This window comes from Halichoeres trimaculatus, unplaced genomic scaffold (genome assembly GCF_033239565.1).
Source record: "Halichoeres trimaculatus isolate MK-OKI-2021-1 unplaced genomic scaffold, fHalTri1.1 fHalTri1_scaffold_14, whole genome shotgun sequence".
Classification (NCBI taxonomy): Eukaryota; Metazoa; Chordata; class Actinopteri; order Labriformes; family Labridae; genus Halichoeres; species Halichoeres trimaculatus.
In genome coordinates this window covers 2,421,148-2,448,682 of record NW_027437192.1, presented here as the reverse complement: position 1 = coordinate 2,448,682, position 27,535 = coordinate 2,421,148, and the positions used below count along the sequence as shown (strand labels likewise).

The following is a 27,535-nucleotide window of genomic DNA, read 5'->3' as shown; positions in this document are numbered from 1 at the left end:
AGGCTTGTTTGATTTTTCCTCTGCTTCCTGGCGCCACGAACGAGCACAGAAACAGAGCCCTGCTTCTAATGAGGTCCTACCAGCAGCTAATTACAAAAGCTAACGGCAGGAAAACATGTGGACTGTGTTCCACCGGGGGAATCGTGATAGATTTGATGCAGCATTGTGAGTTAAAGTGCTTTAATTACCGCGCAGGGAAAACAGAAGAGATTCAGTGTCTGTGTGGCGTTCACGAGGAGTTAGACCTCCGAACAGAAACATTAAACCATGTCGTGATACAGCAGAGCTACTAGAGGATACGGTTTCCATAGGGACGTGGAAAGAGGCTCATTTTATGGAAAATTGAAACTGAAAGGCTTTCATATCGAGCTATACAAACTCATTTTAAACATGATACCAGCGTGGTACTTCAGGCCTCAGCTGGAACTCAGGACCACAGGAACTATTGGGTGTAGTTCCTGGGAGAGTCTGCTTAAAGAAAGCACATTTAGATATTTGCTACTTAATCTTAAGAAGACGATTGTTTCTCTTTTTCTTACTGTTGGCAGGACAGCTTTACGTAAATGTTAACAGCATAATTGATCCAAGGTTTTGCATTAAATCAATCAACAACATGTGAAGACAAATTAGTCACCTACAATTTCACAAAGCTTTCCACAAGTTTGCTGAACCAGAAAAAGTTTCCAGTGCTAATCAAGATCAGTCACAACCTGGTGGAAAATCAGGATGTCTAATACTTGTCAAGTTTTAGAATTGAAAATAAGGAAATTTTCCAGCCACCTGGTCATAAATTACGGTAGTTTACGGGCCAAAACGGGAGAATAAAGTTTAGTTTGGAGAGGAAAAGGAATGTGTTTTGTCTATTTACAAAAGATATAAAGAAGATTCATGGGAGAATATTAATACGTTGGGAAAAAGGGGTAAACACAGTAGTGTCCCCGCCATAACAGGAGACTAAACAGCTATGATCCCAGAGTCTGTGGAAACTAGGAATGGGTATTGAAAAGATTCTATTGATACCAATTCCCTTATCGATTCTCTTATCATTCCTCCTGTGAATTTTCTCTGTAGAAAGAGTAGCTTTACAGGTTTTCTGTGCCAACACCATTTAATTGAGTTTATAGGTAAATACATATGAAATTAGTCACTGGATCTGGATATTTCTGGGCGTAAATACATAAAAATGAGTAAAATTTGCACGTCACATGGCGTTGATATACTATTTTGTTACACGTTACTGACTGAGGTAGGCTATCTAGTGTGTTAAAGTGAGTATAGCAGTTGTTTGAGTTGTTTGGAACCTTGCTGTAGTTATGAAGCAGCCATGAGCCTGTGCGTAACTTTTCCATCATTTGCCTGATAGTATTTGGACATTTGGAATATTTTATACAAAGAGTAATTGTGATGTGCTTCTATGATGAAAGTTAAAATTCTGTTGTTAAAACAAAGTTGTACCGATGTATGCTAACTAGACGTGCACTGATTGATAGGCTGGCCGAATGATTGGTGCAGATCTCCTTAATTTTGGGGGATCAGCAATCAGTCCATCCTTACATATGAAACTGATCTTATTAACCTCCAGGGAGGTCTGACAGGCAGCCATTGTTGCTTTTTGCTCTGAGACCTAAAACTCAGGACACTTTATTGGCAGGGCTTTACATTAACACCCGCCAACCCACCAAATGCGATGAATTCCAGCTGTGGCGGGTAACACCGTCACTCGTACTGGCCACTTTGGCTGGTTGAATTATTTAAGTGTAGTTTTCTGAATGTGTTGTAAATAAATATCCAAACAGACATTTTTCTTGCTAGTTTTGCAGTTTAGTTTTTATCTTTTCAACTAACCTTCAAGCATAACAAATTTCATTCAATGTAATAATAAACTTCTCCTTTAATTACTTTGTCTTAATTGTCTGCATATTTTCATGTTAAAGGAGCACAACCGAATACCTGATAATGGGGTTAAACATTTATGTAGTCTTGATTTAAGTGTAAACAGAGGTCATTTACATTTAAAAAGGTTGTAAATCTAGTTCAAGTAAACTTTAGCATGTTTTTGTCTACTTTGATCATATCAACACAATTATCCAACAACAAAATTGTGGCTAGTGAAAATGCTGAGTGGCTAGTAACTTTGGAAAACCACTATCCACAGTGGCTGGTGAGCAAAAATGTTAATGTCAAGCCCTGCTCACAGGTATTGTCTGTCTTAAAGATTGGTGATCCGCCAGAAAATTGTGATCGGTGCACCACTAATGCTAACCACCAGAGTTTCACTGCAATTTTCCATCTACGTTAGCATCAAGCTAGTGCTGTTTTGTTTATGTTGTTTTAGGTAAATAAGGAGATTTATGCCAAGTTAAATGTGGTGAATAGGAATCTTCTGCGAGAGAGTTATGTACATTTCTTTGTGTTGAGTTCTTGAGTAAAACTTCAAGCTGAGAATCAGAGTTTTCTTGGGAAACATTATACAACTGCTAAGCTAAGTTAGCTGCAGACTAGTCGACATAGCGCCGGTATAATAGAAAGAATCTATAAGGGAATCATTGAGCAACTGGGCTGATGATGTCAATGGATTGAAACATGTCTTATTAATTCTTAACAAGAACTGGTTCTCGATACCCCCATCCTTAGCAGAGACCAGACCAAAGCTAAAGTTACCTCATTTGTTGGTCTCTGGTTCAGCTGGCAGGAATAACAGACCACTTGTGCTCAAATAAATTCTCAATCTCACGGCCGAGAAAATCCTCTTAATATGTGCTTTTGGATCAGAAGATCCAAGAACTTTTAGTTTTGGGAAATAGGGAGATTTATTCCAGGAAGTACTGAGCTCCCACGGCCCATTGTCCATCTGTGTTTCTGCCACGGACTGAAGATCCTGAAAGACTATGGAAGTCAGGCCAACTATTGATTGCAAAACAACAACAGACCAGTAGAGGGCAGTAAGGCAACTACGGCGAAAAGCAGCAGAACAGACACGCTATGTAGCACTGTGGTTAGCCTGTTAGCATGGGGGATATTCAGCCTGTGCTGGTTTTAAAGGTTTATTTCACTGTGGATGGATTTGTTGACACTTGGAAAGTGTTTCCCAGAACTAAATCTCCTCCAATCCAAAACTACCCAGTCCTAGGGGAAAGTTCCTGGGAACCAAAAGAGCCTGTACCAATCAGAAAGGTCTCTGTTTCTGACCCATTCCTCCAGACTGCTGCTGCTGCCTTAAAGAGGCCACGTGAGGCGGCTCACCTCCGAGCATCCTCGAGTCACGAAAACTCACATCGTGCAAATAATTCCTGCTGAAAGTACAGAAAGAAGTGAGAGTCCAGAGCTCTGAGTGGGAACAGGAAGTGGAGCGCAGGCTTCAGTGGAGGAGAAGATAAGCTTATTACAGCCTGTTATCTGTGACTCTGTGTATACATGAAGCTTGCAGGACAGTAGATTAGCAGAGGGGCCCTGAGAGGAGGCTGATGGGAGGGGGAGACAGAAAAAGTGGGGGAGAAAAGAGAGAAAGAGAAGAGACAGAAGACGGAGGGAAGGATGTCAACTCAATTACGCAAACTCAGGAGGAGGAGTGAGAAAATTAAACACTTACATTGATTCCTTCCCAGGAAAACTCGGCACGGCCATGCTGGGGAGGGAGGAGAGGGGAGGGAGGAGAGGGGAGGGAGGAGAGGGGAGGGAAGGAGGGAGGTGTGGGGGGAGGGGGAGGAGAGAAGCACAGGTATAGAAAAAGGTGGGAGGAGACAGAAGAGATTTGAAAGAGGGGAAGAGGAATTGTGGGACATAGAAACTGGGTTTACGGAGAAGAACAGCAATCTGGTTTCTCTTTTTTAAAACCAGCTCTGTCTTAATTTTAGGTAAATCATAGCGTCACAGTTTGAGTCTTCAAATTCTTAAATTTGATGGTGATGTGTTTGTGTATTATCCCTCTTCATCCAGCTACACCTCTCTGAGTGTTTACGCAACCAATGGAAACCATTCAGCTGTTTCCAGGGGATACAGCGAATCTGATCCTCGGCAAAAACTGGAAACCATTAATTACAGGCCTTCATATGCAAACACACACACACACACACACACACACACACACACAGGCAGACACAGACAGTCATGTGTATTCATCACATTGTGAAATGCAGCCACGGTTTGGAAAGCGTCCGGAGTATTTAAACACACAGCTGTCAGAAGCATTTTCTTATTCTCTAAACATCAGACACGGAGCGGCTCTGCCTCCAGACTTCCTCCTCCGGCTCTTTAAGCTCGTTATCATCCTCCTACTGTTCACAGATCACAGCCTGCACGGAAGGTGAAAGGAGAATGCCCCGAACTTAATGTCAAAGTAAAAGCAGAACTTTGTCTCGTGTCCTCAGAGGGCCGTGTCTGAGGAGATGACTCAGGAAAAAATGTGGTTTTATGGATTAGAAACGACCGTTTGCACTTTAACCGTAGCCACCAGCTTCAACAGACTCCTGAAACAAACAGGTTTAATCAGCAGGACTATAACACGTGGAGGTGGAGTGTGTTCTCTTATTGCAAAAAGATGCATTATTAAATTCTGTGTTTGTGTTTGTTGTAGCTCGAGAAATGGAATTAAAGATCAGATATTAGAGAATAGAAATAACAGGGCCATAAGCCTTTTGTACGGTTTCTGTTTTCTATCTTGTGTCAAACTATTGGGATAATTTGGAAAATCTGTTTTTTGTTCCTTCAGGCGGTTTCTCCACTGCCTTGTTGTAAAATTCATATCATGATGTTGATTTCATGAAAAGTGGATGAGGAGGAGAGTAATAACAAAGAACACAGATGCATCCTGTCACTTTGATCAGGGTTTATGTTTAAACCGTTAGAATAAAAACTCACCAGGAAAAAAAACAGAATCAGTAGAAAACTCTGTATTAAACTCCATTTAGCCCCAGTAGAGTCTTACTTTCCGCAGCTTTGAGCTCAGTGTTAATGTATTTGTCTTCAGAGGTCGATAAACAACTTGTAGATATACCCTCAGCACGACGACCTTTTCTGTTTCATTAGTGCTGCTATGAATAGAACGGTGTAGCGTTTTTGAATGTTTTATAATACTTTTTCAGATGCAAACAATGTAAACCAAAAGGTGTTCATTTAAAGTAGAAAGTATGTCTTAACTCTTCTCTAAGACAGGGGTTCCAAAACTGTTTAGCCTGTGATCCCCAAATAACAATGCCAGCAATCCCCCGCCATGCAAAAATACCAATGAGGCAATTCAAAAATGATAAAGATAAAAATATAGCTGCAAGCAGCAATATTGGGCCCTCGCCTGTTGTCCTACATTTCTCCATTTGAGCATGTCCTGGTCGCCAGATGTGCAGCAACATGTGGCTCAGCAAAAAGCCGTAGGCGCAACCAGTGATAGAAATGCATTGATGCTGTGTCACTGAACGTTTGTGTGCATTTTGGTCCTGATCCAACATTGTACAAGAGAGCTAATAAGATTTTCATGAAGGGTTAGGACATAGTTGACAAAATGCCAAGCTTTGAGCCGCTAGGACTAGTTTGTTGAAATACGTAGCTTATAAATTGTCACAAGTAGGGCTGAACAATTAATCGTTTTCAGATCGAAATCGCAATTTTAGGCAATGCAATTTTGAGATCGCCGAAGCAGCAATTTTTTCCAGCGGTCCTGACTGACTCAGGATCTGTTGTGTCAAGTATTATACACATTCTGTTTTACAAATTTGTAGACAATCTATATGTTAAACGTGCTGGTAAGCAGGTCAACAACACAAAGCCTCTGTTTAGGAGTAGAAGTTGATGAAAACAAATTATTTATCATCACTATTGATGATTAAAAAATCGTGAATTGCAATATCTGCCAGAAAAAAATAGATATTTTCCTAAAATCGTTCAGCCCTACATGTGAATATCCCAAAGCTTGATTTGAAGAAAATCGTGAATCGAATTGAAATCACAATATCTGCCAGAAAAATCGCAATTCAATCTTTTCTTCAAATCGCTCAGCCCTAGTCACAATGCAATGTTTAGGTCCAAATAGCGAAGTTCATGTTTGGAATTTGTGATAGTCGAAAGAGACTTTTTTGTAGGGCTAGGCATGATTTTCATACACACAAAATTTCAGCTCAAAGTAGCCCGAGGGGCTGCAGTTTTAAGCCCCTAGGGGGCGCTATGAAGCATTCGTTTTTGGGGAACGATTGAAATCATAAATCTTTCGCAGAGATTGAATTTTGAGGCTAGGTGTGTTCGCTTTCTTTTTTCAAGTGAAAGGCACGCAATTTAGGGTTAAAGGCACACACAGAAGAAGAAGAAGAATCCTATGGGTTTCAATAAGGCCTTTGCCCGGTTGGCGGGCTCAGGTCCTAATGATACTTAATTTAGCTCAAAAGCATTCAAGCTCATCCCTAAATGCAGGACCTGTCATAAAACACTCCACCTAAGACTTTCCAGCTTCTGTTTGGACCATAGACAGTTTTGAAGCATATTGTCGACCGAGGCCATATTGGAAGTGGGGCAACTTTGAGCCTCCACCTGTCACTCAGCTGAGCAAACTGTTGAGTCAGGAAATCAGGGAAATAAATGCACACTCTGTACCAGGCTCTAAACAGGTTTATTTATACAGTGAGAATGTTTTCTTTTTTTGGCTTGGTGCGTCTGTGCTAGGGATGCACTGATATGAAAATTTTGGCTGACACTGATATCCAGTATTAAAGGGATAGTTCAGTTTTTTTGAAGTGGGGTTGTATGAGCTCTATGTGACCACTAAGGACATTAGATACAGTAGAAAGTTGTCTCCTCTCCCTCAGTAAGACACAAACTGTAATCGATGGTGACGAGGAAATAGACGCTAACAGGGACAGACGGTACCAAATTCAAAGGCTATTTTCTCTGCCTACAAGAACTAAAATCAAAAAGTAATACCACAGTTTAAGAGTACGCTACATAAAATATTTTTTAAGTGCATTAAGTCTTCGGAAATATAAACATTTATCCGGACCTAACTAACTGGTCATGTGTCCTTCCGCGCAGCGCTAGTGCGCTCCGTCCCCCCTCCTCCTTTCAGCTGTAGGGAATGTAAACAAGCTTTGCTTCAAGCGCTGGTTTTAGCCTCGTGTAAGTTTGATCAAGTATCGTAATTCTTTTGTTTGTACTCTAAGGATTGTGAGGCAGCGTAGGAAATTCAAAATGAGTGACTATGACAGCGACGATGAAGTTCCATTCACTTTGGAACCAAAAGGATACCTGTATGAACCGGAGCACACAGAAGAAGAGCTGCTACAGATGGCGACTGAAAGGAATACAGAGACATCCAGGATAAACGTGATCAAAAAATAATGTTTTGTCTGTTTTTTTCTGATCAAAAACAGCAAGACAGACATAAAAGTAGAGAGTCCACTCTTCTCAGGTAGTTTTGGTGTTTACAAAGTCAGAGAAAACAAGATTATTTGGGTCTTGAAAGATTGTTTAAGATGCTCTGAAAATGCCAGCAGCTAATGAGTAGATATGGGCCGATACTGATATTTATACCAATATATCGTGCATCCCTAGTCTTTGGTTTCTGATACTTCTGGAGCCAGCCTCAAGCAAACAAAATATAAAGCTGATGCAGAAGTGTTGAAAACTGCAGTTCCTTGAGTGTCCACTTGAGGCTGGCTGCAGAAAAACATTCAGCTTCAAAACTGTGCATTAGAAAGTGAATCCAGTGAATCAGTCAGTCCTCGGTTTAGATCATTGACCCTGTGCCTGTTTGCTGATACGTTATGATTTTACTCTTTCCTGTTTCCTCTGAATGAATCAAATCACGCTTTTTATGAATGAGTAGGATTTAAGTGGAGGTGATTTATAACGGTCAGAGCAGAGAGGAGCAGGAGCGCTAGTGTCATCTCTGCCCTTGGAGTGTGTGTGTGTGTGTGTGTGTGTGTGTGTGTGTGTGTGTGTGTGTGTGTGTGTGTGTGTGTGTGTGTGTGTGTGTGTGTGTGAATTATTAACACTGCCTGCGTCAGAGGTTGCAGGATTTGGATTCAGAAGCAGCCCTGAGAGTGTGAATGTTGAGCTCTCATGGTCAAACGAGGACAGAGGAGCTGGGCGCCATCACCATCTTTGAGGTGTGTGTGTGTGTGTACATGTGTGTGTGTGTGCGCTCTTATTTTGTACTCAGATTGACTCGGTGAAGTATATTACAGCCGAGCTCTTCCTGTCGCTTCATCAATAGTGGATTTTTCCTGAATCGAAGTGAGACGCGGCAGCATTGTGCGCGCTGAGACTGAAATCCATTCAGCTGTGATAACACTGACGGTCTGTGAGCTCGGCGTACGAGTGTGTGCCCAGCTGCTTCAGGCGCCGCTGTAATCTGGCCTTAAAGTATCCTCCTGGAGTAAACACAGGCACAAATAACTTCTTTTCTACACCTGCTCATCCTGCGAGGGTCAGCAGGTGCCTCAGTGTATCCCAGCATGCCTTGGAAAGGACATAGGGCGCGAATCTGCTTTAATGAAGAGAAGTCTTCTGATATAAAAATTAAGAAACCTTTTTTCAAACTGCTTCCTATCACCCTCTTTCAGTCACATCTGTGTGTGTTTTAGTCCCACTTGTGTGGATTTGGGAGGCGTCCCCCCTCAGAGGAGATCTGATAGGAGCTCTCAGTATTGATCTGACTATTAGTGGAGCCACAAACAGGCTGATGTTTCAGCTAATGTGCCTTTCAGCGAGCCCTAATGCTACAGGGATGTTTCCTCACTTTGGTTAATAGAGCTTAATGTGACGATGTGGCTGCAGCACGATGAGCTCATAGCTCCGAATCCCCCCGCGAGGGAGGAGGAGAATGAAGTGTGGAGGAAAAATGATGTTTTCCTCTGCGTCTGGTCTGTTTGGTGCTGTGTAAAAGTCTGTTTTAAGAAGCTCTGAGGAGGGAAATGTTCGACAGTCAACCACTCCGGTCTTAAGGACAAACGTTAAATGTTCCCAAGGTTAATTTCCAATAACGATGGATGGAAGGACAGGTCGATGTCGTCACTTCTTAACTCATACCTGAGAACCAGCACATCCTCCTCACCTCCTTCTCCTCACCCTGTGGGGAAACATCTGGCCTAGCACCAGTTAGCATTGACATGCTGCAGGCTGCTAACAGCTGATTCCACATTAGTGGCGGCTGCTGGTCAGTCAAGGAGGGGAAGCTCATTTTTTCCAGCCTAAATCATAAATTTGTTTATTTAGTTAAACGTAAATTCTACCCTCTGTTCCTTTAAAAACAAATTATCTGTGACCCTGTCGTACCAACCAGGTGTTTTTTCCAGGGATTTTACCCGTGTTCTCTCAATGCTCGTCGTTTTTAAGAAAAGTAAACTTGCTGGGGATTGATAAAGCCTCCAGATCAGTCCAAAACAACTAAGATGCTCTGGTGGAGGGTTATACTTCAAGATCTCTGACTGGCTCATTTCACTGTCAATCAAAAAGGGATTCAGCCTCAGACAGATCATCCAATCATCATGCAGAAGCCCAGCGTCCAGGCCAGCCCACTGCCTCATAGACCCCCAGAGATGCTGAGCGTCTGATGGGCGGGACAAAGCCCAGCGTTTATCCAATGACCGTCCAGTTTCCACAGTGGAACAACCCACTCTACGCTTCCCCGCTGAAGTCAGAAGACGCTCAGCGTCCGACTGTGTTAATGCGCTGAGACGCTACGGGGATGAATGAGAAGGAGGTGGAGCCAGTTACCTGTGATAGGAGCTGATTCTGAACTAAAGATGAAGGAATTCTAGCTCAGATTTTATCAATGAAATGTTCACACAGCAGAACATATCAACACTTTTTTAGGGACATTTTAGGGGAAGCTGAGCTTCTCTTGCAGCTTTAGAGCAATCGCCACTGCTACACACACATGTACAAACAAGATTTTTACTCTTTGCACATAACTCTTTGGAGAGTGCAGAGCAAGGGGGCTGCATTGCTAGCATGCTACTGCGCAGAGGGTGGATTGGTGCCTTGCTCAAGAGGACTTTGACAGTGCTCGGGAAAGTAGTCTTACATCTCCCAGCCACCAGCTCATTTCCCCATTAAGGTCAGTACGGGGACTTAAACTGCTGACCTCCAGGTGTTAAGTGTGGTGTAGCGGTTTTATGGAGTCGTTTTAGCGTCTGATCCAAGGATTGTGGTGTTCAAAATGAACTGTTTTCATGTGGGTCAAAAAATGTTTTAGCTCTTAAAGTCCACGTGCTTTTGACACTTCTCTACCTTTCAAAAACGTATATTACACTTAGTACTTAGAGCCAGAATCATAGTGTTCCCAATGTTAGCATGTTAGCGTAGCCTCTTTCACCGTCAGTAATCCTTTTCTGACTTTCAGGGGAGCTTGTTTGCTCTCCTGACTCTCTGTCTACAGTATTTATTTTGTTTTCAGTCTGTCGTGTTTTTTTTTCTGTCACGCGTCCAGAGCCTCTCTGAGCTTTACGAGGTAAACTCCGTCAAATCCTCCTGCACCTGCTCCATTCAACGCTTTCTCAGAGGAAACGTGTTGGAGCTGATTTTCAGGAAGATTTTCCTCTCTGTTTCCACCGTGTGCTGAGATTTCCTCTGAAGAAGAGTGATGATAAGAAAACTTAGGGTAAATGAAATAACTGGGCACATTTGACCTTCAAACCTAAACTCAGGACTAAAAACCTCTGAAGACACTGAGTAAAGAAATCAGGAGCCGGTGAAGGAAAAACAATAAGAGGACTGTCTCTGTTTCCATCCCTCCCGCTTCCTCTCCCCCGGGTCCACAGCTGAGAAGTGATACATGGCTCAGTAATAGTCTAAGCCCCAGGGAGAGCAGCTCGGTGGCCTTGGTAAGAGACTATCAACACACACACACACCTTTGCACACACACCTTCACACCCAGTCAAGCACAGCCTGTCACGAGAGTGCAGGAATACACACAGGAGCTCACGGACTGTGGGTCTGACTGAGACCGGCCTCTGAAGGCAGGAACCAGTCTGATGTTCTGGCACTTTTTGTCCACATCCTTTAAGTCTTCAGGTCTAAAAAATGATGAAAAATCCTCCCCGTCGTTATCTGATCTCTGCCTCTTTAAGAGCAGGAAGACCTCAGGCCTGAGCGGTCTCTGTCACAGTGAAACATTCACACCTCAACTTATCTTAAAGAGGGGGTATTCTACTTCCCAGAATTGTAAACATGGTGTTGTAGAAATCCCTGAATGAAAGTCTGATGATACTTAGGAGATAAGGTCCTCAAACACCATGGTCTGCCCATAGCTCCACCCCTTACAGGCCTCCATATGGCAGGCCAATCAGAGGAAAGGGGGATTTTCTTAAAGAGACAGCAGCTAAAATAAATCATATCAGACAAGCTACAACAGGAGTACCAACGGGACAGAATGAAGATTAAAAAACATCAATACCCCCTCTTTAAGTTTAGAGAGAGCCTTAATAATGATGCTGACGATAGCTCTGTTTTAAACAGTCAATCAGTACTTCGTTGAGAGACCCTGCTATACTTTTTTCCTTTGTCTTTTTGAGCTGTTTCTGTTAGTTCTGATCATGAATTCATCATAAAACTCGCTCTGTGCAACTGTAAGCAAACCTGGATGTGCAAAACACAAGTGTGAGAAAAGAAAGGATTTTTCTGATCCTGTAAAGCTACTACAGTCACAGAATATAGACTGAAAAAAGTACAGTACCCCCTCTTTAACAGTCTTTAGCCCACCTCTTCTGGTTTGCTGTGTATAATCTGGACTCAGTGTTGGAGGTGAGGTGGTTGTTTCTCATATGAGGGATACGTATGTGGTGTAAACAACACTCAATGTGCTCTTTTTTAACCCTTTCTCTGGCTGGTCTCCTGGCTTGTGATTTCTCCTGATTGTCCCCCAACTTGGGCTTTATGTCGAAAAGTCAAAAACCATCCACCCCCTCTCTCTCTTAGTTGGTTTGATCCAAAAATGCTGCAGGAAACCTCCAGGATGGAGAAAGGTAACAGTGCTGCACTTGCTGATGTAGACCTTATCAGAGCCTTAGCTGTTTTCTTTCTTTCTTTTTTGGTGTTGACATGTCGTGAGTTAAACTAACGTAGCTCTGCTGTAACGTAGCATCCTCTTCAGTCAGGAGAGCTTAGAGCAGCGTGAATCTTATAGTGAGAAGGCTGACTCTAAATTAGTGAAACGTGTCGTTGTGAAGATCTGTCTGTCTTCGCTGTGTGATGTGCATACACCCTGCGCATGTCGCGACAGCGCTCTCTCCTCAGAACAGGAGAGAGTTCAGGTGGAGGAAACTGACTGAGCCAGTGGAAGAGGGAGAATTCAATCCACAACGCCTACAGTGCCCGTGATAGATGAAGTGTAAAGACATATGGACTCGCACAAGTTGTATGTTCATGATTGGCCTCACACGGGCCGGACAGGGACGTACAAAGGGCCGGATGTGGCCCGCGGGCCGTAGTTTGCCCAGATCTGCTGTAGAGTGTGTTTGCGTCTTTTGGTGTCACCTCAGAATAATGCAAGTGGTTTATTACGTCACGAGCTGGTCGTACTTCACACTCTTCACTTTAAAAAAAGGAAAATCCTGCATGAAATGTAACTGAACTGACTTTTATTTTCCTTCTTGTAATGAATCACTCGGTTGGATATCGCACAGATATCCAGAGTTGCACTAACTTTTTGCTGGTCTTGGAGGAAGAACACTTCTTTTAGAGTTATCACGATCAAAATACAACACGCAGAATGTTGTTGCTACTAAAAACAGTCTAGATATGTAACAAAGTGTTCCCAGATTTGTTGCTGGTTTTGGAGCTGTGTTAAAATCCCATTTTAGGTTTTATTTATCGTTTAATGCAAACGTTACATACAGTCCTGGAAGTTACACAGAAGAGACTTTCAGTTATTGAAGATTATCAACATTTAGTTTCCCCTTTTTCTTCCTGTAACCTTAAATTCTGCTCACACTGTAGATTAACACGTTTGAAATGACTCAGTGTTGATGCCGAATACCCGGCAAATGGTATCGGTGCTCAACCGGAACAATTTTCAGTACTTTTTTGTGTGTATTAAGTAAAAAATATCAATTTGTTTCATAAGAAAATCTCATTTTTTCAACTTAACATATTTATTATTCATTATATCACCTTGCAATGCTGTGTTCATGTCCTGCATGGAAAATTGCCTGCTCTTTTACTTTCTCACAGTCACAAGGATGCGTTTAAGTACCTGAACATGGTACCTCATATACCTGATGTACAGCCACAGCCTGCCTGTTTCTATTGCAAATTCATGCTTCATTTTTTTCATGTTTCATTTTTTTTGTTTTGCAAATTGCACATTCTGACATCGACTCAGTGCACTACTTTTTAACTTTTTAACTTAAATTGTATATATCTTTATTCTATTTAATATTGTAATTAGTATTATTTCCCCTACCACTTAAGTTCTATTTTTTCTACTTTTTTAATATTTAGTGTTTCTCAGTGTTTTTCTATCCACAACATTTGTACCAAGAGAGTGCAGCTTAAACCGAAGTCAAATTCCTTCTTTTCTGGAGATACTTGGCGAATAAAGCTGATTCTAATTCTGATACCTTTTGATTTTACGTGAATCTGTACCTGGTACTTTTAACAGAATTTGGTCAGTACCAAGAAAGCTGTGTTTCCACCAAGTAGTGCGGGTCGGTTCAGTACGGTTTGGTACAGTTTGGTACAGTTAAGCCTGATCCTGTTTGCGTTTCCACAGCAAACTGTTCCCTCTCTGGGGAGGGGGCGTGTAAGCTGGATGCTGATAGCTACAGCTGGTAAACAATAGCGTGATGCAGCGTGACACGGTTTAGTTCCTCTAATAAATCCAACAAAAAAGAAAAACGCGACACAGTAAACAAAGAGCATTGATCAAGAAATGCAGTATTTCGTCCTCTCTGTGATTGTCATGTAGCTCTTTGATACAAAGAACAATCAAGCTTTGTTTCAGAGAAGTCTGTGCGCTGCCAGGAGAAATGCAGCCGCTGTGGCAGAGTAAGTGATGATTCTTTTGACCAATCAACGGTCTGCAGTGTTGTAGCTCCACCTTCAGAGAGCGGATCAGTTCAGTCTGGCACCCATACGAAACGGTCCCAAAAAGTGGGACGGCTCGTCTCAGTTATTTGTGGCTCAGTCCTGGGGTAAATCAGTGGAAACGCCACAAAATGTGCGCCGTACCGAGACGAACCAAACCGGTCTGCTTGGTGGAAACACGGCTTAAAAGTACCTAAAAAAAACTAAAATCTTTTGCAGTGTTTCTGTCAGATTTTCAGTAGAAAATTTCTTTTTGGACTTGATATGAGCCACATTCACCTGACCGGTCCAGAAACATGGCTGATTTCAAGTTATTTAAAGACAAAAAGGAGGTCTAAATTGCTTGTAATAAGAAAAAAAAAAAAAAGGAAAGTTGCTTCTATTAAGACATTTTTCTAGTTTCAAGCGAATTTTGGAGCAAAAGTCTCTTCTTCTATTGGCAGATTTCTTTTTTTCACTTCTTACGGCAATCCAGACCTCATTTTGTCTTTAAACAACTTTAAATAAGACATTTATCTGGAGTTTTCAGGTGGATGTGGCTCATATTGAGTATAATAAGACAGTTTTTACTCAAAGTAATAGTTTTACTCAGTTTATACTCAAGTTCACCTTCAACATTCGCTGCCCTGCTCTTCAGGTCAATGAAGAAAGTTTGCACTCTCTAAATTTCAGTTTGCTCAACTGAAACTTTCCTTTTTTGTTTACACATCCAGTCTGTTTCTGCTGAACCTGCACTAACCTAATAAAGCACTCACTGTGTTTTATTTCCTTCTTTTCTCAGAGTTTACATCCAGACGACCTTTCCCCAGGCCGAGACCTGTCCCCAGGCCGAGCCCTGTCCGTCTCAGCAGGACGCCTTTCTGGGTGAGTAACAACGCTTCTTTTTCTCACCTCCATGAGATCAGAGAGGACGAGAAACGGCACGCAGCTTCGTCCCTGTCTGCAGACTGTGAGAGGAGAGCTGAGGACACAGCTCGGCTGTCTTTGTGTTCAGACACGCTGGCTTTCAGCAGAATGGGAAACAGATTGAGCTGTGCAGAAATGGTGAGACATTAAAAAAAAAAAAGGAGAAGAAGATAATGGTGTTTTACCTGATCCCCATCTTTCCGTACCGGCACGGCATCCGCTGCTGCAGACAAAGCGAGAGAGAGAGAAAAATGGGTTTGAGATAATTTGATTATCAGAGGAGCTTCAGCGCTTTCAGACATGGAGGAGAATCAGAGCCCAACACAGAGACAGATAACAGAGTGTCAAAGTGACGCAGCCTTCAACACGCTCGCTGGGAAAATGACAACGCTGTCCACTACTCCTCACACACTCACACACACACACACGCTCACACACAGCAGGCTAAATTTAGACCAATTATCCACGCTTTGGGCTTTGGCACACAGACGACACAAGCGGCGTGAGTCAACGAGGGCCACGGAGCGCTCCTCAGGAGATGAACGGGAGAAGAACCACGCTGCTTATTACTGTAAATGATGGAGAGATACTGAAACAAAGTGAAGAGTGTGTGTGTATCTGAAGACTGAAACACGACTGACTCGACTTTCTCCTGACACCAGATGAACCCGGGTCTGATCAAAGCATCCCACTCAACGATTTCTGGTGTTTTCATGATGTTTCAAGTATTTCTGGTCTGGAGTCTGTTGCAGTCGTCTGTTTCTGTAGGGAAGTTTTAAAGCCTCTCCACAGAGGTCGCCATATTGGACCCCAACCTAACTTTACTTAAGTTAGGATGAGGAAAAGAGGCGGGGCTTTATAAACCAGAGAGGTTGTTAAAACCTTAGACTGTCAAAAATATGGACGGAGTCTCTGCAACGTTTAAGTATCGTATTAGTATAAGTTAAGTTTAAGTATAAGTTTTAGTATTTAAGTATCGTTAAGAGGTTTAAGTATGAGTGAGATTAAGTATCTCAGGTAGAGGTAGACTGATATATCGGGCCGATATTTGGACATTTGTCTCTATCGGCCATCGGCCATATTTTCTTTCAAAAAGCCGATTTTTGATCCGTTGTATAAAATGACACAATTTTTGAAAGATGAGCACCTCAAACTTGTGGAACCACTTGGATACATTACATACTTTTGTTCTAATTATATTAATAAGTTTAAATTTATTTTTTGACATTTTAAGAAGAGTGTGAATGTTTACTACTGCTTGTTACGTTGTGTGTTTACTCAGACAAAATATGTCATTGTTTTGAAAGCTGAATAAATGTTCAGAGGACTGGACACGACTTGCTGTAATAGATTTCTTTTAGTTGCTCAGAAATTGCTGCGTTTCACAAAAATGTGATAAATATATATTTATGTAACAATCAGCCTGAATATCAAATTGGAAAAATCGGCTATGCATATCAGCATCGGCTGCCCAAATTTGGAAAGCATCGGCATCAGCCCCCAAAAAACCCATATCGGTCGACCTCTAATCTCGGGGTCTTGTTCGCGAGTGAGGGAAGGATGGAGCGAGAGGTCCATCTCTCTGTTTACTGGTCGATCTTCGTTCCCACCCTCACCTATGGTCATGAGCTTTGGGTAGTGACCAAAAGAACAAGATCGAGTGTACAAGCGGCCGAAATGAGCTTCCTCCGTAGGGTGGCCGGGCTCTCCCTTAGAGATAGGGTGAGAAGCTCGGCTATCCGGGAGGAGCTCGGAGTAGAGCCGCTGCTCCTCCGCGTTGAGAGGAGCCAGATGAGGTGGCTCCGGCATCTGGTACGGATGCTTCCCAGACGCCTCCCTGGTGAGGTGTTCAGGGCACGTCCCACCTGGAGGAGACCCCGGGTAGACCCAGGAAACACTGGAGAGACTACGTCTCTCGGGATCCCCAGAAGAAAGAAGAAGAGCTGGAAGAAGTGGCTAGGGAGAGGGAAGTCTGGGCTCCCCTGCTTGGGCTGCTGCCCCCGTGACCCGACCTCGGATAAGCGGTAGAAGATGGATGGATGGAGTCTCTGCAACGTTCCCATAAGTTTGGATACAAAGCTGGCTTTGTGCTTCCTTCCTAACAGTGGGGTTCCATGTATGGGTAATTTCTCATTTTCATCTCAAGTTGATGCAAAAGTTTCGTTTCCACTTCTAAATTGATCAAAGGGTCTACAGAACGATTTTTGTTTGAGGGTCAAGTGAGCAGATCAAAAATCATTGCCCTCTAGGGGGCAGAGAATCAAACTTTTTTCCACCTTTCAATGTCCCATGATGCTCCCTGGCAAAGTCTAAACGGGCAGTTTTGTGGCGTTGAAGGAGACGAGGTCTTTGAATTGTTTTTTGTTTTTGAAACCCTTTTCCCCCAGATGCCGTCTGATGGTTACTGCGCTGCAGTCGGCTCCAGTAAGCGCCTTAATTTGCCTTGTGTGTTGACGGACAGCCAATCAGATCCTCTGGCTCAGCGCAGGTGTATTTTTTTGGATCTACCTTGACTTTTTTGTCCCGTAATGCTCAGGATCTTTCAGAAAATGTAGAATGACTGTCTGACTGTGTCCAACCTCAGCAGCAATGGCAAGCTGTGAGAGGTCTTCCTTATGTAGCTCGACGATCCGACCACGATCAAGAAGAAACAGCTTCTTAGCTTTAGCATCAGATCTGATGCTGCATTTGTTGTTCAGCTCTTTGTTTACTCTGCTGCTGGTGCACACACACACTCACACACACACTCTGCGGTGTAATGTAGTGGAAAGTAAACAGTAAAAGTTGTCGGGTTGTGTTTAATTCCAGTTTGGACTGAGGTTGTGGAGCACAGAGTCCTTCATGTGGATTTTATTGGATAAGAGATATTTTCACTTCCATTTAATCTGTGTGTACAGAATATAAACAGCAGTGTGTGTTTGTGTGTGTGTGTGTGTGTGTGTGTCTGGAAGTCACAAGGACACACAGTGTGGTACGTCAGCTTTTGTCAGAGGTGAAGACGTTATTTTTCCTTTCTGTCACGGCGCTGACAAAGAGAGCAGCGCTTTTATTAAAGATGGTGTTGACAGATAGGTAATCCCACACAGTCTGCAGAAAACGACACCGGGATTAGTGCGCTGTGTTTATAAGCCGGCGGCATCGGTGGTGGCTCAGGCGGAAGAGCGGTTCAGATTTGAGCGCCGGGCTCCGGTTTGGGACGAGTCTGAGGAGAAGGTGCATCCAGAGATTAGTCGGAGGATTTCTGAGGAGACGGCGGTGTCGTGTAAATAAAGATGAATGGGAAGAAAGGAAGCTGGGAAACTGAAGAATGAATGTGTTTATGTGCAGAGTGGTAATCTGCTTCTGCCAAACGTCACCGTCCTGATCCTGGATTTCAGCTGAATACCGTGAAGATCCACAGAAAGAAAGTTTAGTTAAGATTTGTGCTCAAAAAAAGAATAAACAGACGAGACAGACACAGCATGGCTCAGACTGTTGAGGTGAAAAACCATTGTATCACAAGTGAACAATATCAGTGCAAAACATTTACACAAGAGGGCACTTAAGAGCACTTATTCACTCCAATGAGGACACTTCAGCAGGTGTTTTGGCTCCATAGAGAGCACTTTGAAGCGTTTTGGCCCAAAAAAGGGCACTTCAACGCACATTTTGGCTCCATTGAGGGCACATTAGCACGTTTTGGGTCCAAAGAAGACACTTAGGCACGTTTTGGCTCCGATGAGGGCTCTTTTGCGCTTGTTTCGGTACCGAAAAAGGCACTTTGGCATGTTTATGGCCCTAAAAAGGACAGTTAAGTGCACATTTTGGCTCCAGTTAGGGCACTTTAACAGGTGTTTTGGCTCCAATGCGAGCACTTCACCACGTTTTGGCCCCAATGAAGGCACTTTAAGGTTTGTTTTGGTTCTGAAGAAGGCACTTTGTTGGTTTTTGGCTCTCAAGAGGACCATTAAGTGCACATTTTGGCACATTTGGCTACAATGAGGGCATATTAGAGCGCAAATTGGCTCCATAGAGGACACTTCACCACGTTTTGGCTTTAAAAACTGCACTTTGGCAGGTGTTTCAGCTCCAAAAAGGGCACCTTAGTGAGTTTTGGCTACAATGACGGCACTTTAAGGTTTGTTTTGGTTCTGAAGAAGGCACTTTGTTGGTTTTTGGCTCTCAAGAGGACAGTTAATTTCACGTCTTGGCTCCAATGAGGACACTTCACCACGTTGGGCTCCAATTAGGGCACTTTAGGGCGTGTTTGTGGCTACAATGAAGGCACCATATTGTGCATTTTAGCTCCAAGAAGGGCGCTTTGGCACTTTTCATGTCTAATTAGGGAACTTAGCGGACATTTTGGCTCCAGTGAGGGCACTATAGCAGGTGTTTTGGCTCCATAGAGGGCACTTGAGTGCATTTGTCCTGAAAAGTTGGCACTTTACAGCAGGTGTTTTAGATACAATAAAGGCACATAAGAGCACATTTTTGCTACAATGAGGACAATTGAGTGGATGTTTTGGCTCCATAGAAGGCACTTTGGCAAATGTTTTGGATCCAGTGAGTAGGTGTTGTGGCTCCATAGAGGGAATTGCAGTGCGTTTGGCTCAAAGGAAGGCCCTTCAGAGCTTGATCTGGCTACAATAAGGGCACATTGGAGTGCAATTTGGCTCCATAGAGGACACTTCACCACATTTTGGCTCTAAATAGTGCACTTAAGCAGGTGTTTCAGCTCCATAGCGGGCACAGAAGCAAGTTTTGGCCCCAATAAGGGCACTTCAGCCCACATATTGGCGCCATTGAGGGCACATTAGTGCATGTTTTGGCTCCGATGCGTGCACTGTACCACATTTTGGCCCCAATAAAGGCACTAAAGTGTTTGTTTTGGCTCTGAAGAGGGCACCTGGGCACACTGGCTATAATGAGGACGCTTTACCGTTTGCTTTGGCGCTGAAGAAAGCACTTTGGCAGGTGTTTTGGTTTCAGTGAGGGTAGTTTGGCATGTTTTGGGCTCTAAAGAGGAACGTTAAGTGCACATTTTGGCTCCAATGAGCAGGTGTTTTGGCTCCATAGAGGGCACTTCTGTGCATTTGGGTCAAAAAAAGGACACTTTAAAGCATGTTTTGGCTGGAAAGAGGGCACTTTATTGCACGTTTTACCAACAATTGGGTCACAAGGGGGCAGCAAACACCCCTTGTTCCCCTTTTTGTGCACATCACTGCACCAAGTGGTCTGGTACGAATCAGTTCAGTTTGGTACCTATCTGATCAGTAAAGCCTGATTCTGACACAGTCAGTCTACCTCACTCATGAAGCCAACAAAAAACCACAGGACACAGTTAACACAGAGCAACATCTGACGGTTTGCCATGAGGCTCTTTGTTATAAAGATTTCATCGTCACAAGCTGTCACATGGGAAGTGACGATTCTTTCCACCAATCAACAGACTGCAGTGTTTCTAGCTCCACCTTCTGGGGTTGGATCAGTTTGTGTGGCTCCCAACAGAAGGATCCCAAAAAGTGGAAACAGGTTTTTAAAACTCAACACAGCATCCTGTCAGCCTTCATGACAGATCTGGACTTCACAGAGACGCCTCGGTGTACTGAGGAGTCAGAGAGCGCGGACAGCAGACTCAGATCAGAAACTTTGGGAACTTTTCGGTGACATCTCTGGCTCTGTGTGTGGCAAGCCGTCCTTGTCTCTGCCCTGTGATTCACTCGCCTGGGGAAGCTTTTAGATGAGGTGGTTCACCTGGTCATACACGGCCCCTGAGGGCCATTAGAGCTCACACATTAGCTCCTTCCCTGTCTCGCCTCCAGCTGGAAACAACCTTGTATGTTCGCCCTCTTTGATTCAGCGCCTGCACGAGTATCGTACAAACCCACACTTCTGCTGCTGCTGCGAGAAAAATGACAGTCATCGCTTCATGTTTGAGCTTAAAGAGAAGAATTTAAACGTCTGATTGAGTCTGTCATAAGAGGAATCTTGTTTTAATGACCTCTATTTTAATGAATCCAAACACTTGCAAATATTCCCAATTTTTCTTCACTAATGGCCTCAGAAAATAACTGATGCATCATTTCCGCCCTGCGTGCTCTTCTGTCGTCGCTAATTGAGCTCATTATCTCACTAAAACCCTCTGAAACTTCTTCATCTTTAATTATTTTCCCGTCCTCTTTGTCGCTTTCTCTCGGCTCGTTTGTGTCTTCGCGTTCCTCGTGAACAAAAGCAGGAAGTGACTCATAACTGAGACACGAGTGTGAGCGTAAATATGCTCATTTTTCACACAAACAATCAGAATCAATCAGAGCTTCTGTCTTTTTGCAGTGAGATGGAGAAACAGAGGCTAAACTCTGCAGTTTTTCCTTCGTCTGCAGCTGAGCTAAGATTAATTATCCGCACCGTGCTTCGGCGCCGGAGGCCACGACCTGTGTGAGTCAGCCAGGAGCAGGAAGTTGAAGGATATTAGATTTAAGTGGTGATGAAAGGAGAGGCCTCTCCCTGTTAACACGAGTTATAATCTACATCTCAAATATCTGGGTGTGAGGAGTGAGATCAAACGCCGTCTCCAGACTTCTGAGAGGTTAAAACGCTTCATAATCACGCTCACGGAGAAGATTTAACATCACTTCCTGTATCCTCAACGTATAGTCCAACATCCACATCCATGCTGTCTGCATTGATTCATCGTTCTCTGCCAGGTCACACCCCCGCTTTGAGGGACCGCTGCCAATCGACAGAGCCTAAAAATATCTCAGGCTTCACGCCGTCTTTAACGGAGACTTCCTGTCCAGGTCGGTATCAACAAAACACTTCACGGCGAGGAAAGGATCAATGAGGAATGAGAGTTTGATTCAAAGAGGTTTAAAAAAAATCAATACAGCTGAATGAGAAGTGTGGAGAAAATAGTTTTGATCACTTTGCAAATAGAAAAACTTTGAGGTTATGTGACGATGATGAACAGATAACTCTCCTCTTCTTTCTTAAAGGTCCCATATTGTGCAAAAATCACTTTAAGTCTTTTAGTGAAATTTGTGGGTGTTTGGCTTTCCTCCCAGCCTACAAAAAGTTATATTTAATGACCAAACCTGTGCTGTAAAATGTAAAATCCTGACCTAAAACAAGCTGTTGACCCTCTCTGCCCACTCCCCTCCCCACTGCCATCACTGCTCTGTTTTTGGCTGTAAACAGCCTCATAGTTCCATGCTCAAGCTTCCCATCTCAGAAGAAGACAGACTAAGTGTCTAGAGTTCATTTATCAGGAAATGTTCCAGCTACACTCAGTAAAACTGTGCATGTGTGTGCTAGTCACTTCACGGCCGACTGCTTTTCCAACTTTGGACAGTCCAACAGAGGGCTAGCCAATAGACTGGTCCTGAATCCAGGCGCATTACCAACCATCCTCCAACAAACCTGGGACCCTGGAAATGTGAGTATTTAAAATGCTGTGTGCTGTGGAGCAGATGGAAGAGCTTTTCCTCAGTGTCCCCCCTGTCTCTGTGTTAGCTTCAGGATGCTAACTTTAGCTGCAGTTAGCCTGTTGTTTTAGCCTGTAATGTTACGGTAAAGGAGCTTCTCTGTTTTCTAAACATTGTGCACTCCGAGCTCGTGGCGCTGCTCTCAGTGACGTGGAAGAGCGGGGCGGTATCAGCGGTGGCTCATTTACATATGAAGGCCACGCCCACTAAATCAGAGCGTTCTGAACAGAGGGGCTATGAGAGCCTGGAAACAATGCTGCTGTGCTTGATTTATTGGCTTTTTGGACCAAAACATGTTACTACCATTTCATGAAGACATCAATGATCCAGATTAAACTGCAGAAAGGGAGCACAATATGGGACCTTTAAACCTCTTTATGGATTTTTTTCAGCACAGTTGGATATAACAATTAGAAATTAAATATACTGGCTTTTGTTGGCAGATAGGGGCATAAATTGCAAGGAAATTGTCTGGTTTGCGCCGAGTGTGAAAGCATTATTTTGAAAGGTCCAGACCTTCGTACCGTTAACAGCAAATTACGACACAAACTTCTGGCAAAGAAAGCTATCACCAAAACAAAATGAGCCGTGGGCCGCCAACCACATGACCAGTCAATGTCAACTACGAAGACACGCAAGCACGGTCTGTTGGAATACTAACAGTGTAGAACCGTAACGGACTGAACCAAATATTGAGGATAGAGCAAAAGAAATATAAATATCAAAATTAGCTTTCACACATCTCAAAATTCCAGTTTTTGTTTTGTTTTGTTTTCTTTCTCTCTTGGGGTAAACTTTCTGTTTTGCTGTTGACGGCTAAATGCATCAACTGGTTGGTGCATTGCAGAAAAAAATAGAGGAGAATAGAAAATACTTCATTTATCCCTGAGGGGATATTCAGGAGGAGTCACAGCAGCAATCAAGAAAACAAAAATAAGAAAGTGTGTAGAAAGTCCAGTCAGCCAGTCTCCACCTCCACAGGGTCCAGGACTGAGCTTCTTCAGCAGTCTGTTCAGTCTCTGTCTCCTGGATCCTGTCTGCTCACAGCAGGTGAAGCTCTTCACATGTGGCGTTGGCGTCTGGTGTTAGCTCTGTTAGCCATGTCTGTGAATAGCATGATGCTACTCTGCCTTCTGGTATTCCCTCTGTTGCTGGGTTAGCACAGCTAGCTCGTCCATCTTATTGGAGATAGATCTTATGTTCCCAATAACGATGGATGGAAGGACAGGTCCATGTCGTCACTTCTTAGCTCACACCTGAGAAACAGCACATCGTCCTCACCTCCTTCTTCTCACTATGTGGGGAAACATCCGGCCTTGCACCAGTTAGCATCGACATGCTACAGGCTGCTAACAGCTGATTTCACATGTAAAAAATGCAGCCATGGTTACATGTAGGATCTCCAGACAAACAGGAGAAAAATTGTAAAAATATCACTGAAGACACAAAAAGTTTGGTGTCCATGACCAACAAATGAGCCGTACAAAGTAATGATCCACTCCAAATACAAAGATTAAAAAAAAGAGGCAAAAAAAATTATAAGAAACCGACAAAGAAGACAGACATGAGTCAGTCAGCTGAGGGATGTGTTTTAAAAATCTGGACCAATTCTGAAACTGAAAAGCAGCTGCATTGTTTTTTCTTTCCTGAAACTTACAGCCAAGCATAAGGAGCAGTATCCTTTCAAAATAAAACCTCATGATTTGAAACGTTCCTCTAAAATAAAAGTCTTTAGAAATGTTCCTCTCCTTTTTTAACAGAATGAAATCCAGTCGAACCCGAGGTGAACTACTCCCACACCTGTTTCCACAAGTTAAGTAACACCCATTTCCGAGCTGACCCCGTGCTTTAGGTGAAGGACGATTGGAGTGTGTGAGTGGGTTCAGCTGACTTCTTCCACTCTCCCAGCCGCGCTGTCGCTCCCACTCTGAGTTAATGAAAGGCTTGCAGTCTTAGTCATGACTCGGCTCTCTGTGAGTACATCTGAGATGCCACCCAGGGGATCCTGGAGGCCATTTACTCAACACAACACACCCACACACATGGAGGCACACACACAACAACACAGGCGAGTCAGCAACACACACACACAGACGTGCACCAGAGGGAGGGAAGGTGGGGAGGTGGGGAGGTGTGGAGGGAGGCTGAGGGCTCTTTAAAACCCAGAGAGACGAACGATAGCATGAGCTGAGCTACACAAACGTCAGGGTTGAAACAACATTCAGGTCTATAATCCCTCTCCAACCAAGATTTACTGATGAAGCAGCCGGATTAGACAAACAAACCAAAAGAACGCAACCAGCAATGTCTGTTTTTGCGCTGTTACACAACACCTGCAGCAACTTAATCAGAATAAAAACCCAATCAGCTTGAGTTATGGTGCTGAGTAGTCTAAATAGCTGAAACAGGAAGTGAATGCCTGTTTTATTTTGAAATTGCTCTGTCTGCTATTTTCTCTGTTTCTGAATTTTAACAGCACTATGCCCGTGTTTTGCAGTGACCTTGCTGGTTTTCGTCTTCCAAATTTGCAAAAATTTTTAAAATATCTTGGAATTTTAAAAAATGAGCAAAAAAAAAGATTTTTTTTTTTTTTAAAATTGCAAGACTTTTATAAACTTAATCTTTCTGAATTTGAAAAAAAAAAAAAAACTGAAATATTTAGAAATAAATTTGCAAAGATTTTTTAATATTTTGGAATTTTAAAAATGAGGGAAAAAAAAGTTTTTTAAAAATTTTACAAAAATTCAAGCACTTTGAAATGTCAATTTGCAAAATTTTAATTTTAATTTTAATATGCAATTTTTTGAAATGTAAAAAGATTGACAAAGTTTTAAGCAATTATGTTATTTCGAACCATTTTTAATTTTAAATATATGTCTTATTTAAAAAAAAAAAAAAAAAAAACAAGAAAAAAACGTTTGTTTAAAAATGAAATGATACTTGTATTTGATTACACATATTGGTTTTTAAAGCTTTACTTTTAAATTTTGTTGTTTGCTAATGTCTAACCAGATACAAAACATATATTTTTCAGCATGTTGCCAGTTTAATGAATAGGAGGAGGTGCAGGAAGTGAAGTGGAGCAGTGGCAGGCTTTATTGCAAGATGTGACGCATATTTGGTGCAACAAAATGGTAAATCATGATAACACGCACTGTACTTGTCTTTAATCATCAATACCCTCTGTAAGAAAATAAATAAAAAATATTACAAGTCATTGTGTAAGATATAAAACAACAAAAATCAAGATCTAGGAACTTTGTTGTCGAACTTTGTCGGAACTTTGTTGTCGTTGGTTCTTTAGTTTGTTGAAAATGGTTGCTGTTTGAAAGTGTCACATGCAGAAATATTTTCAATGTCCCCACAAAAGAAAAAAAGGAACCACACATAATTTTGGTTCATTAATGTTTCAAGACAACATCAGCTTTGTAGGCCGATGGTCATCCAACCTATGTTTCTCTCTGAATGTCTACATAGATAGGGCTGGGTACTTTGGTTCTTTTATGGCACTGACTGAAACTCTTTGGTAGCCCTGGGTATCAAAACATGTCACGTCTTGACAAGTTTCAGTAACCAAAGGGTTAATCATGTGATCAAGTTCTGATAATGCCACCAGTGATTGGCTGGAATTGAATTGAATTTAATTGAAATAACATTACTTTTCCATGCGGGACATGAGCACAGCACTGCAAGGTTCTATATTGAAGAATAAATATGGTATGGTATATATTGAAAAAATTTGAGATTTTACAATTAAAAACGTAATTTTTTTATCACACAAACACAAAAAAAAGTATTGAGTATCGTTACCGTTGAGTACCGATATCTACTGATTGCCAGGTACCGGGCATCAGTACCGTATTGTTTCAAATGTGAAAGGTACCCATCCCTAGTACAAACTGACATTGTCAATTTGATACCAAAAACGCATTGTTTAGGAACTGGAATCAAAGTAAAGGTGTTGGTACCGGTATCAAGCATTCCTGAATAATACCCAACCCCAGACACAGGACACGTCTTACAGCATCCTCGTCTGTTCAAACCAAAGTGTGCAGCACGTCCAAACAACAAGCAGTATCACTGATCACTCTGTTAGCCTTTGATGGATGTTTACCCAGAGTTCCTTGCGGTACCTGGAGGAAATCCAGCCGTCTGCACAGTCATTACTGTCAGTGGATGTTAGGCCACATCACGACGCTTTATTCCCTAACTCTGGATGACGACTGTCTTCATTTGAGCTCGCCGGTCTTAATGATGGCGGCTTCCTCCTACTTTGAGTTTAACCTCTGCAGCTTTGTTTTCCCGCCTCGAAGCACTCTCGCCAACGCTGCTTTTGCTTGTGTTTTAAAATCTTTGTTCGTGCAAACGGGGGCAGCGAGTGCTCACTGTTTCCCTCTCATCAGCACTTTTCCATCAGCAGTCGGCAGCTTTCAAAAACCCCCTGAGTCTCCTGTTTCCAGCACTTCATTACAAAGTAGCTGCAACTTTATTTAAACAATGCTTCAGACGACTTAATGTGATGTGACAGGGCACGCACAGCGACAGAGGCACAGTGGAAAGACTTCTGACTGCATCTGCAGAGTTTATCATCCAGAGATCAGCTGAAAATCTGCTCCTGTCCTCTCTGTTCCCGATGAGAGGAGCAGTTTGTTCCTCCTGTCTTTATTCATCGTTTGAAGCCATTATTCAAAAAAATTAGTGTCTTAATGTGGGTACACTGAGATCCTAGAGGAGCACTTTATCATCAAAACAGCTATGAATCAATCAGAAGCTAAAACTTTTTTATTCGTTAGCTTTTTGGATGTTTACTTACATTACTGTTTTGTAGCTTTTAGACTATGAATTCCTATGTGAGAATTATGTATCTACTAATTAAGGATGCAGATATCCATTACTGATCTCAGGAAATTTCTTTTTTATAATGTATGTATGTTACACATAACATTTTCCCGCCTTCAGTGAGTCACATGACCAGCTGCAGTGATGTGGCAATCATTGTGTGACATCATCACCAACTGCTGCCCTCTGAGGAGTGAACTTGACCAAAGTTTTGAAACGTCTCCTCACAGATACCACAGTTTTGACCAAATCTCTGTAAAAATAAAATCTTTCTGTAGTAAATTTTGTCAGGAATCTGTTCGTGTAACTTTCAAAGCTGTAC

General features: G+C 42.6%; 1 protein-coding gene across 6 annotated transcripts in view; it reads right to left on the bottom strand.

Moving 5' to 3' along the window:
* LOC141803524 (protein FAM131B-like) overlaps window positions 1-27,535 on the bottom strand; it is a 77,123-nt gene that overhangs the window by 18,601 nt on the left and 30,987 nt on the right. For 4 of the 6 annotated variants that reach the window (XM_074687627.1, XM_074687624.1, XM_074687623.1 and 1 more), the window contains exons 2-3: window positions 15,100-15,137; window positions 3,590-3,625 (exon numbers count right to left, since the gene is read on the bottom strand). In XM_074687627.1, coding sequence (XP_074543728.1) covers window positions 3,590-3,625; window positions 15,100-15,137 — 74 coding nt within the window. The remainder of the gene's footprint in view (window positions 1-3,589; window positions 3,626-15,099; window positions 15,138-27,535) is intronic. The other 2 variants (XM_074687626.1, XM_074687625.1) reach the window with 1 other exon arrangement.